Raw genomic sequence first — 12,863 nt, forward strand, 5'->3', positions numbered from 1 at the left:
AAAGGCTGGACAAATGTATGCTGCCAGAGAGAGTGAAAGCCAGTGTTTTATTAAAACTATTCAGATGGAATTATTGATGAGAACCCACTGCAGCGCTCTCCCTCTCTCTCTTCTCAACTCCATTTTTCAATTCCATAACGATGGTAAACAACAAAACATGGGACCCTCAAATTGGACAACATATACGTCCCCTTTACCTAGCAGCCACTAGGAGTGAAATATTCAAAAACATGCTCCATGTTTTCATGCATTCATTTTTTAATTGCTCTGTAATTGCTCATGCGTGTTTTGGTCATGTTTCTCTCTTTTAAAGTGCCTTCTTTTTTTCTGTTTTTACACCGGTCTTGCTGCTATATTTTGTTATCTTATGTTAATTTATACATAGTCATAGTTTCTGAAAAAAATGTAAACAACAGTTCTTATTCTTATTTTATTGTTAATATTTCTATTTTCTCTTTTAAAATTGTTACTTATATATTTGTATTTTGCACCAAGGGAGTGGCACCCAAATTTCGTTGTCCACAAAATAACGACAATAAAGGCTATTCTGATTCTGATTCTGATTCTGATTTTGATGTTTATCTTCGACGATGGCTCACATACAATATGTGAAATTAAAACACTGGAGCTTGAGACTTCCAAGGGACATTAGACGCATCATAGTGTTGCTGTAAATTGACCTGCTGAAGCATCAAAGTACTGCAGATTTTTGGACTGATCTTGGTCACTTTGTGAAAGTAAAGAGACATAATATCGCTTTTGCTATTGAGTAGTAATTAGTGCTGAACAAACAAATAAAACATCGAATTGCAATTAATCGCGTTAATTTACCTGTGCAGTATCTTACCCTAAGTGCAAATGTATGCTTGATCTTACACTTGCTCGCCTCTCTGTCATGGTGCCTTCTTCTGTCTTATACCTCTTGATGTGAGTAAATGAGTTCTCTATAAACATTCTGGGGTCCATCAATGCACATCTAATCTGAATGAAACATCCACACACAGCGTGCAACCAAAACTCTCCGGGTATATTTTGGGTCCTGACCCATAATTTTAACAAATCCGGTGAACGAGACAGCCATTGATTTGTTTCGCGCGCTGGGTTTTCCGCGGGGATCAGGGGAAATTTCGGGACAATCTGTGAGCCAATCACTAGAACCACCTTCAATCTGCAATGGCTCACATTCGCTATTGATTTGGCAGCCCGTGCTGGCACCAGGTGCCAGATGGGAGAGGATTCCAGCTTTTATGACACCTGACAAATACTGCAGAAAAGAGCAATTTACTACAACAGACACAGCTTAAAAAAAAATAAAAAAAATGGTATAATTTAATACAGACATGCAAACCGTTGCAATAACGGCTTAAGTAGCAATAATTTGCTTGGTTAAACTGGACTGATTTATGAGAGAATACATGTTGGTACGCCTTGGTTACAACCCACCTGTCGAATGTTGGAAGAAATTTCATTTTGTGACTTCATAAAGCTTTGACGATCGCATCGCTGCCATCACTGAGCATCAATGGCTGACTATCGTCCAGGTTTCTTGGCTTTTTTTGTAACAATCTGTTGATGAATCATATTTGATCAGGGTGAAGGAGGAGTAGAAGCTTTCTGATTCTTATTCATTCTGCTAAATTAGTAGGATGTTCCTCTTTTTCAATCTGATAATTACTCTTTAATTGTATTGCAAGCCAATAATTCAGCAATCTGGACAGAATTACAGATATAGTTTGAACAAAGAGTTGGTATGAAAAGGAGACACAATATTTGTGGACCTATATTTTAAAGGTCAGGTAGGAAAACAGTTTTAAATCAATGATTGCATGGCCTTTCAGCATTATGGGATTCAAATGAGGGAGAACTAGACCCCTGTGTTGATGAAGCTCCACTCGGTTTCTTAATAGCAGTGTGTAAAATTAAGTTTGAATCTAGGGAGACGGAACTCCCAGGAAATCCAATCAGTTCCCGTCAATTTCCTGTTATTAAATTTGCCAGGAAACAGGAAAAAATACATGTATCAGCGAAATGAGAATACAATTTGTATTGTCAATGAGACTTCCTGGAGGTCACTGAATGCATCATGACGGTCAGTGATGCTAGAGGCCTGTCAGTCATCTGCGGGCCGTGTGATTGGCAGGTTAATTACGGGAGAAAACTGAGTGTACAACAGGCAGTTGTAGGACTTTGAGGGATTTTGGACAAATAGTGTGTAGATTGAGAGTGTTTTGATAAGAGCATCAAAGGAGAGGCTGAGAGGGACATTTTCATCGATATAGTACAAAACAAGTCTCTACAGGACCTAGAACATCAGAACATCAGAACATCTCAGGCCAACAAGAAAGTGAAGGGAACTTCCTCAAGCTAACGGAAAAGGGACATTGTGCAGGATGTTGACACATGCTGCCGTGATTTCCTGGGATTCCTGGGACATTTGTCTCCTTTCCTGCGATTTATTACGTCGCATTTTCAGGAAAAAAAAAAAATCTTCATACCTCGTTTAGATCATGAGTCACCCAGTGACAAAAGCAACAACGCACTAGTAAAACGAGACAACTGCAAACAGGTTAGAGCCATACGGTTCTCAAACTGTGGTACATGTGCCACCAGAGGTACGTGAGCTGGTGGTACTTGAAGGACAATCAGAAATACTGTTCTACTGTATATACCAGGGTATGTGATCAGACTGGAGCTGAGGAATTTTGACTGTAGAATATATAGAAAATTAAACAAATAACAAATCCTCATGTGGACGATAAAGCGGCTGACGATGAATGGATGAATGACGATCACCTTCATCTAATTTCCAGTGTAGTGAAGTATATGTGAGGAAAAGGAGGATGGTGAGAGAGCAAATGATCTTATTGAGAAGAAGTCTGCCTCCTGACTTTGCTCAGTCTCTTGACACCGTTGTATTTAAACGTTAGAGTATGACTGAAAACACAAATAGCGTACCACAAAAGTTTCCACACAAAGTTAATTCTCCCGGTTATTTAGCACTTTGACTTTATAAACACACCGTCCCTGCTCTGCTGCTGTGTACACACAATGCTCTCCCAGTCAGGTCTGATAGTATTGCTTGACAGAGCCTTTTTTTTTTTTTAGATGAAGGACACAGAATACATATGTTACATTGTTTCTGTTATAATAATAACATAAACAACATCTGCATTTCTCTGACTAAATATGAATTTATTTATATTAATTATATGAAATGTGCTTGTTTTATCTTCTGTCTGCAACAACACCACAACACAAACTTCACAGAGTGTGTTTAGAGTACGAGCTAACAGCAGCACAGTGGCACTGTAACTCAGTGTGTGGGTCTTTTGTTTCCACTGATGTCATTTTCTCACATTTGTTTTTTTTTTGTTCCTGTTTTTTTTTTAATGTTTGATGACATGAAACAAGATGATGAAAAACTGTATCAGACGACACTAATGTCTATTGATGCATGTTGTACTCTCTGCAACCTGCGCGAGCACATGGCACGTTCCCACTGAGTCCCTGCTCTGTGATGTTGTTTTGAGTAAATCCGAGGCGCGGCATCGCAAAAAGAAGAAAAAAAGAGAGGGCAAAAAAAAAAACAACAACTAAAGGAATCAAACATGCTGCCAGTGCAGCTGTTACTTCAATCTGTGGAGCGGTGGTAGTTTGACTGTGTTCCAGTGAGTGAACAGCTCGATGGCTGGATTTGCCTCTGTTCATGTTGCAATTCCTAAATCCAAAAATTCACAAAATCTGTGCCAGACTACGGCCATACAAAATCAATATGCACTCGAGTTTACACAGTTTTAGAAGCAGCTGCTTTCCCATGAAAGATCCCCAGTTGGGGAGTCGTTCAAAGTTGGCGGTTGCTTATTGATTTTATCCGTGAAGAAGAGATGAAGGGCAGTGGGGAAATGGGAAAAAATGAGGCAGAGGAGAAGGAAAATATCACCTTACAAGAGCAGAGTGCGTTTTATTTTTCTCTCTCTCTCTCTCTCACATCTGCGGCATTTATCCTTGATCAACACATGTACACTATATGATTTTCTTTATGTTCCTCGAGTCGAGAGCAACTACTTGTGTGGCACCCTCTCATTTCTTTTCACTCTGCTACTTCTCCCACTTACATTCTATCCATTTTCCTCCTCTCAAAAAAATATAATGTCATGATGATATACATATAAAAAAAGAAAAACACCTCACCTGGAAATGGTGAATAGATGGAGAAAAGGATGGAGAGAGAGAGAGAGAGGCAGTGGCGAGTATGACCAGGTGTGAAAAACTGATGACATTTCATACCTCAGAGGAACAGAGTGATGAAGCAGCTGGAAAGAGAAACACTTACCTCCTGTGAGGTTCAGGTCCATTGTCCATGGCCTCGACTGTCAGGGCGTAGCTCCGCCCCACAGCGAGCTCCACACCTGGTGCCACGCTAATGAGCCCCGTGCTGTGAAAAGAGTTATTAATATAACATGACTGCACTTAATCTGTGCCGCACTAATTAAAAAAATGACAGCATGTGTCGCAAGTTTTAAAGAGGTTTAAAAGAGTTTTAAAATGAAGTATTGCTTAAAGATCCAGTGTGTACCATTTAGTATATACAGTATATATATATATATATGTACATATATACATATATATATATATGTATATATATACAGTCTGAATGAAAAAGACTTGCTACAAAGAAGAATGACCTCCATTTGTTACAATCTGCAGTCTCACCACTAGATGTCACTAATTCAAACTCAAAAGACCTTTTAATATTATGTCTCAGCTACAACTTATAATTGAACTTGTTTTTCTATGCAAATCACTTTACCATGTTGAGAAACCCACAACTTTTATGGGCATTTCTGTTATTTTTTCTAACTGTGATTGATACCGACTGCGCTGTGAAACATCTATACCCACTTAATTTTCCCATCTTTTAAGAATATACAGTATATTCCGTTTTAACTTGGCGTAAGTCAATAAAACATCACTTTTGTAACATTAATATTATGTTACGCTATGTGTCCAGGAAACTAAGCCTTTTCTCTCAATTGACAAGTGAACCACAGTCAACTACAATCTATTGATCTATGATCTTTGCTGCTTACGTAGCAACAAGACTCCAGGCAGTGAAACCAGGAAATAGTCCGACAAGTAAACAAGTAGTTTTTGTGCAGATGAATCAAATTACGTAAGAGAAGCAGCACATTAACTTTCTCAAAAAACGATGTATTCAGGTACAACCTGTCTAAGCTCGTCCTATCATTAAACTAAACTAAAAATAAAATGTGAGCATTGTGACAGTGTTCCCCAAACTTTGGGATGTGGGGACCCACTTTTTTAAAGATGGCAAACTACTGTGACCCAAATCACAACTTCATAAATTGAGAACATTTGTGTAAATTATAGTGACAGCCATATATATTACTGTTAATATACTAATATTACTCTTAATGTTACTTAAAACATATACGCAGAAATCCCGACCCAGTCTTTGTGTATCTTGTCGTAAAATCAAACACTTCAAAAACTCAATTCTGAAGTATTTCATGTCATTTTTAAATAAATACCATACAATATACGTGATATAATTACCTGTTTCCAATAAGAAAGTGTCCCTGGGAACCAGCTACGATGCGGTAGGTGACGTCACCATTGGGACCCGCATCAGCATCTCTTGCCGACAACTGGGGGAAAAAAAACAGACATCAATCACGTCTCTAAATTCAGTTCACATTATGTGCAATCCTGGCTAATACGACACATTTCATTAGTGCAATGAATAGGAGCGTGTTTACCTGCAACACAGTTTCTCCGGGCATCATATCCGTAAACAGGTTGACGTTATAGGAGACGTTGGCGAAAGTCGGCGTGTTGTCGTTGGCATCCAGCACCGCTATCGCCACAGTAACCGGAAAGCTCTGCTGGACTCCGTCTGATGCTAAAAGCTGGAGACAGACAGAGACACGGGAAATACTGAATTCTGCACTTGTTTATTCTTTTAATTGGCAGATGCAACACTTCAAATAATTCCTGCAGAAAATGTTGCACTCAGCTCAGCCACCAAAAAGCCACCTCTTTTTTTTAAAAAATCCTGAGGTGGGTGGACTGTGTGCTCAGCAAGTCCTTGACATCTTGATAATGTCGTGTTTGTTTCCATGTTTCTTTTGAGGGGGAATTGCTCTGTACATGTTCAATCTAAATCCCTGCTCTGGGTTTATTTTTATGTTCTCGTGGGTGCAAGCTTTAAAGTCTTGAAAATCTTGTGAGCTAATCTGTCACGGCTGCCAGCCATGTACTTTACATTTTACCTACACAGTGCTCACAATTGACTGTCTCATGTATTTGACTCTACCTTCATTTCATTGCATTACAATACAGTGCTGTGCTAAAGTTTTAGGCAGGTGCGTAGGAATGCTTTCATAAATACGAATTGTAATTGTATTTCGAAGAAACATCGAAATCAAATCAAAGTAAAGTTGTGCGCGTTTTTTGAAGGAACTGGTTGAGTAGGTTGTTCCGAACGTCTTGGAGAACTAACCACATATATATGTATATATATATACATATACATATTTACACATATATATATATATACACATATATACATATATATATACATACATATACATATATATATATATATATATATTAATCATTCAGCTAACTATAATCCTGTGGCTGTATATGCATATCCTAAGCGAGATGGACTGAAGGGAGCCAGGTTGGACTAACTTCTAAAAGTATGCATTATTTGATTAAAGTTGTTCTTTGCACTTCACTACGTAACTTTGTTAGTGCTAGAAAAGTTGTAGCTGGGTTTCCTCACATTATTGTTGTGAGGAAACACAAAGGAAACAATAGGAAGACATAGACATTCACTGTGTTTGGTGTGAATGCGCTAAAAGACCTTGACATACACCTATAGAGCAAAGCAAGTGTTTGTTTGTGCTTTAACTCTTTGCAGATTCCATCATCACATCTCGCATTTTCATTTGAAATGACTTTGCACTTCCTCCACTCACGGCAGTTCATCCCAAACTGTGCTTCTGTATGTCACAACTCTCACACAGTGCATATCCAAGTGCTCATGAACACGGGTCCCTTCACTGATACCAATTTTCCCCCACGAGCTCATCTCCCCCGAACAGATCATCGACTATGTCTAATAGCTGACTCACTCCGTGGTTTCTTTGAGTTTAATTTCTCCCGCAAGACGCTCATGATGATTACTGTACGCGTCTGCCTTTTCAATCAATACGCCAGGGCCTCTGCGTTTTCCATCTTTAATGTTCTTTAAACGGCTCGGGCAACGTGCTGACCGGGCCAAACTGCTCTGCGGAGTGGCGGTGCCGTACATCATGTGGTGCGGAGCTGCGCACACAGTGCAAGATTGGTTGGTATTGTGTTACAGTTTGTCATGGATTTGGTTGGGTTTCAAGGAAAACGTTACAGTTCTTTCGGTGGTGGTAATTTAGTAAGGTTTCCAAAAAACACAATTTCCATAGAAAGGTCAAAACCTTCTGGCCCGATCGCATGTGTAGAATGAAACAGGATTCTGTGTGTAGTTACTTCCTCTATTGTAAGGTTCTGTCATTGCTGTGAAGAGCAACATCTGCGGCGGTGATGATTTCCCCTGCCATGTACAAAAGAAAGAACCATTTTATTTTTTATTTTTTTTGTCTTGTTTTCTTCCCTGTCGAGATCCCCGCACAGCAGTACCTCAAATCAGCTCCAGGATAAACATTTTGTCAGCGTGCGCGTTCACAGTTTGGAGGAGGGGCAGGGGGAACAGAACCTGACGAGGGAACAGAGTTTGGTCTGCCATAGGCTTTGTGCCAAGTTGTTTGCTTCAGGAACAGTAAAACCCCCGGCTTACGCGCGCAAAATCGTCCCGTGTTTTGAGTATCAAACAACTTGTTTCCGTCTCTTTGTGCCCTACCAACAAAGACACTGCTTAATAAGATGGCACTAAAAAAAAAAAAACAGCGTAAGAAAATTGGACTGGAGGACGACAAGGAGACAGACGACACAAAAGTTTGATAGAGAGATGTATAGAACGAGGGATTTACGTAAAGTCAGCTTAATATAGGGAAGGCCATACTTTTACGTCATTTCACTTCACTTATCTGTACTTGTAATAGTACTTACATTATTTAAAATGATGGTTAACTTCCTGTTTCCCATTTTTTTTTGCAAAAAAATCAAAATAAAGTGTCATGCTTGCATGGAACCAAAGCTGATTTTCTGAATTGGATGCACTAATGCACTGAGGCATGGATCCAAGCACTGGCTTAGGTGCCGTTTACAACAAGTCAGTCACTCATAAAAGCTGTTCCAATATGAAATTAGATCAGTATACACAAACGGATTTACCTTGTGTAGATTTAATGCACAGCTCTTTCCTTCATTGTGTCCTTTATTCTGTGTTTTTATCTTCTCATAGAATCATCAGCATACTCATGTGTCTGCCTGTAATCCTTTGAGTTCCAGAACAGAACTATATGTGGAGAGATCAAGCCATCTAAGCCTCCCACACAAGCAATGTACTGTACATATAAATGCCAAGACTCGAGAGTACCGTGAATGTATAGGAGTCTTGGGTCTCTCTGTCCAGTGGCTGCACCAAGGTGAGGTATCTTCTGATTCCGGTAGCAGACACAGAGAAAACATTAGAGTAGCTGTCCAAAGAGAACTGGAGCTGGGGATCCTTTGTCTGTTGGATAAAAAAAAAAAGGAGAGAGATGTTAAGAGGTGAAGGGAAGCAACACAACTGAAAAGGATAGTTTTGGGAAATGTGGTTGTCATGAGGCACTGACACATATGCCGTGTTTGGTACAGTACGGTACTGTTTGGAATGGTAAAGCCCTGGGTCAGGCTCACATTTCCACTGAGAACAATGCCTTTACTTGGTAGGTGAGGCGCGGTCCGCCCGGTGGCCGGGCGTGGCGTGACGTCGTACCTCGACTTCCATGTGACATTTACACCGGTCGCAGGGGAGTGACAGCTGTCAGTCGCCTAATCAGCTGACTGTCATGGGTGGAGCCAGTTTAGCTCTACCCTTATCATATCATTTATCCCGGTTCCCCAAGGGAAGGGTGCCAAAAAATGGAACGGTAGGAGGCTATTTGGTACTATTCCTAATGGGACGCGCACCGTACCAAACCAAACTGTTCCGCTCAGTGGAAACACGGCTTTACTTGACGCTGATTGCGGTGTGTGCACCACCAGACTCTTCACGCAGGTGGAATGACCTATCAAGCCCTACCAGAACAGGGTACTCTTCCAAGAGCATCTTCTGTCCTAGCCCTTACCCCTACCCCTCTCCCTTGCATCCACCTCGGCACTCTCACCCTCTATCAGTCCACTGTTCCTATCTCGTGGAGTTCTTTCAAAGACTTCTTCCGTGTAGCTTATTCCTCTCTTGTAGCGTCTGCTAAATGCTTCTACTTGAAATACAGATACCGTTCTCATCGAAAACATAGCTGCCACTAAACATAAGGCTCACCTATTCAAATCTACACCCACCTGAGTTTATGATATCTTAAAAACACGTTTGCTACTTTAGCATGCCACTCGACAGCATGTTGAAGTTTTCAAACTGCTTACTCTCTTGCACCAAAGTCCATAGAGAAAATCAGCATTTTTTTTATGGTGATGTGGTGTAAAAATTGCTGATTTTCTTTTTAGGATTTCGGTGCAGGGGGTTAGCGGTTTACAAAGTGACATAAACCTCAGCTTCCAGTCAGAAAAAAGCTGACTAACACATTCTTAAGATATCAAAGACCTTTGCTGGAGAAGATTTTAATCAAGTGAGCATTTGTTAAGCAGCTAAAATCAGCTTAACTTTTTCAGTGGTAACGCACTTCCATGGTTTTCGGACGCTGGGTGTACGCACTGCACAACGCATTACCGGCACCTCATTCAACCACATTTCAAAAAACCTGAACTATCCTTTTAAGACAACAAAGATTGGGCAATAAACTATAGCCATGTGTTGGTTTCTATCCAAGGAGAGTTTAAAAAAAGTATTACATTTCAAACTAAAGAGTGGAGAGACTGATAATTCCATATTTAAAATAACTAAGAGCAAAACGTGGGTGTGTAAAAAAAGGGAGACTGTGATGGAGAGGCAATTCTCATCCAAGTCCTCCTCCGATATTACCCACACAGGCACTTTCTCTGTGTCTATGGTGTGCGTGTGTGTGTGTGTGTGCGGGAGCTCCCATTCCAGATAAGGCTGGCTCAGCAGGGTGGGGGAGGGTGGCTGATAATATTGTTGATGTAGCTAGTGTGGATATTGAGTCATAAATAAACACAAGCGCACGCTCGCTTTCCCATTCTTGTATGCACACACATAAATAAAGGTGATGGACGGCACATAAAAGCAATTAGGACTAATCATGATTGTTGTACTTAATGCGGGAGGAAGGACCAGGGTTAGCAATATTTAAAATAACTCAATGCATATCAATCACCGCGGGCGTGTACACCCGTGTCTTGGAAACGCACAGAAACACACATTATCCCCACTAAATTCTAACATTCTCCGCTGCCAGGTTCTTTGAGAAAGCCATGAACCGGAGCTAGTTTTTTTATAGTCAAAATGACTTTAAGCTCTTGAGAACGTATCAGCAATTACTGTGTTGGAGCACTGTACATTCTTATATTATCAGTGAGAGGCAGTGTGAGAGGGAAGGTCCACTGTGGAGAACCAGGAATTAGACAGAACACTTCACACAACACAAGCAGGGCTACATCCATACACTTTCAACACATTCGGATAAAAACAATGGGTACACGGAAGTATCAATGTGCACCTTAAAGGGTACAAATGGCTGTCAGTGGGCGTGTACCTTTTTGGGGGCGTGAAGTAAAAGAAGTACCTTCACAATACAATGGTACAGAATTTCTTTTACAATTTACAACAATTACATTTTGACCAATTATTTGCATGAATGAGAAGCTAAGTCATGTGGTAAAATTGCATTAATACACATAAAATGTGCAGTGGTAATGGATATAAGTTTTCGTTTTTACCTTTTAAAACCAATATATGCACCTGGTGAAAATGGTTTAACTTTGTTTCTTCTCTTGTTTTAATTCTCTTAGTACTTTCTGATCATCAAAAGGAACAGTACTGTACATTCAGGTACTGAAATGTACTTGTCTCATAGCCTTATCTTTGAGTGTGCAGGAAGCTGATTTGCTTAGTTTAAGAGAGTACAACTACCACGGAACAACAACAGTGACAAGTAAAATCAAGGATTTCAGGTCAGGTCACTGCTGATAAGAACCAATCAGAAAGTGAATGAGGGTAATTGCCATTTCCAACGGTCTCCATTATTGCCCTTTCAGACTTAAACACTGTAGCTTTCAAAATGGAAACGGAGCCAGCAGCGTTTTTAGATGTCTGTTTTTCGGACAGTAAAAAGCAAGGGTAAGTTTAGTGCATGAGGAGTATAGACATTTCATATTTTAACAAAAACAGAGCAGTATGGATGTAGCCCGAGACTCCACGCAGAGACAAGGCAGAACAAATATGATGCAAACATCAGTGCAGAATTTGACAGGAGGTTTAACTCAGTGCTTCTTTTCTTTAAAGCCAAAATAGGAAGAAGCAAAGTAATAAGGTAGTTTGACTTAGAAAAGTTAAACTGCTGCCTTAAGAACAAGCGCAGACAACTTGAAGCATATAGCTTTGTTAGTTCTTGTTCAGTTGAAATAATGATTCATGAAATTTAGTTGAAATTCTCATATATATTATATTATATGTATATATATGTATATATATATATATATACATATATACATATATATGTATATATATATATATTTTCTCTGAAAATATATATATATTTTTCTCTGACGAGTAGAAATGTGGTGCAATGGATGCAGCCGGTTGTTTTAGATGCGGCAGACGTCACTTTAGCTACACTAGCCACTCTCGCTACATTGTCAGCCACGGTGGACAGAATCAGACCCCGCCCCCTGTGAAGCACTGACTGTCATTAAGCATGAGAGAATGGGGAAGCTTGAGCAGATCTTTCCACAGAAGCGTGTCACATGACCACCAAACACTGGTCAGTGAGTCAAAGCACTCAGCTGATACATACAGGCGTCTTATTGGCTGGTAGCTATAAATGGAGAGCGGAGGCAAAAGAAAACAAAATATGTAAATGACAAAGAAAATAATGTATCCTTACTGCATCCCTTTGCATTCGATCTAAACTCATTTATTAGCACAAAACCAAAGAATGTAACATTGAAGCAACTTAAAGCGATTGTGTTCTCTGTATTTATGGAATTGCTGCTGTGCTATAATTTCATTTGCCAGTCACAAAGTAATTCACATGTACAGCGACAGTTACGATGTATAAATCAGCTTTCATTCTCACCTCCTCCACATCATTATCCAGAGCTATGATGGTCAGTGGTGCCGACAGGTCGACATTGGTCGCTATGGTGGTTCCCACTGGTGATGCCTCGCTGACATAACCATGGTAACTTGATTCCAGGAAGTAGGGTGCCTGGTTGTTTTCATCCAGGACTTCGATTTGGAGGTTGGCAAAAGCTGGCAGTGGGTGGCCATTGTTCTGTTCAGCCTGAAAGGAAGAGAGAACAATTATCGTTCAGTTTGGCAGCGACACTTCACTTTCTGCTCCCTGGTGGTCATCAATCCTCCTGCTAAGGTCTTATTTAATGACAACATTTCACACAATAAATGTTAAATGGCGCTCAGGAGAGCTCTTAGCTTTGATAATGGTAATAAAATAAGGCCAGCTACAGTGGCTTGGGTTTATTTCAAAACAAAGTGCAGGGCAATTGGATCATGGGGTGGAGTTGTCAGCCTGATTTTTCTTAGCTCAGTTGGTCAAGCC

At 40.1% G+C, this 12,863-nt stretch overlaps 1 protein-coding gene across 1 annotated transcript in view; it reads right to left on the minus strand.

Annotated features, from left to right (window-relative positions):
- LOC122759230 (protocadherin-15-like) overlaps nucleotides 1-12,863 on the minus strand; it is a 226,307-nt gene that overhangs the window by 117,406 nt on the left and 96,038 nt on the right. Inside the window, exons 12-16 of the mRNA XM_044013918.1 lie at nucleotides 12,381-12,587; nucleotides 8,564-8,698; nucleotides 5,781-5,930; nucleotides 5,578-5,669; nucleotides 4,334-4,435 (exon numbers count right to left, since the gene is read on the minus strand). Coding sequence (XP_043869853.1) covers nucleotides 4,334-4,435; nucleotides 5,578-5,669; nucleotides 5,781-5,930; nucleotides 8,564-8,698; nucleotides 12,381-12,587 — 686 coding nt within the window. The remainder of the gene's footprint in view (nucleotides 1-4,333; nucleotides 4,436-5,577; nucleotides 5,670-5,780; nucleotides 5,931-8,563; nucleotides 8,699-12,380; nucleotides 12,588-12,863) is intronic.

Source organism: Solea senegalensis, linkage group LG18, assembly GCF_019176455.1.
Source record: "Solea senegalensis isolate Sse05_10M linkage group LG18, IFAPA_SoseM_1, whole genome shotgun sequence".
NCBI classification, from domain to species: Eukaryota; Metazoa; Chordata; class Actinopteri; order Pleuronectiformes; family Soleidae; genus Solea; species Solea senegalensis.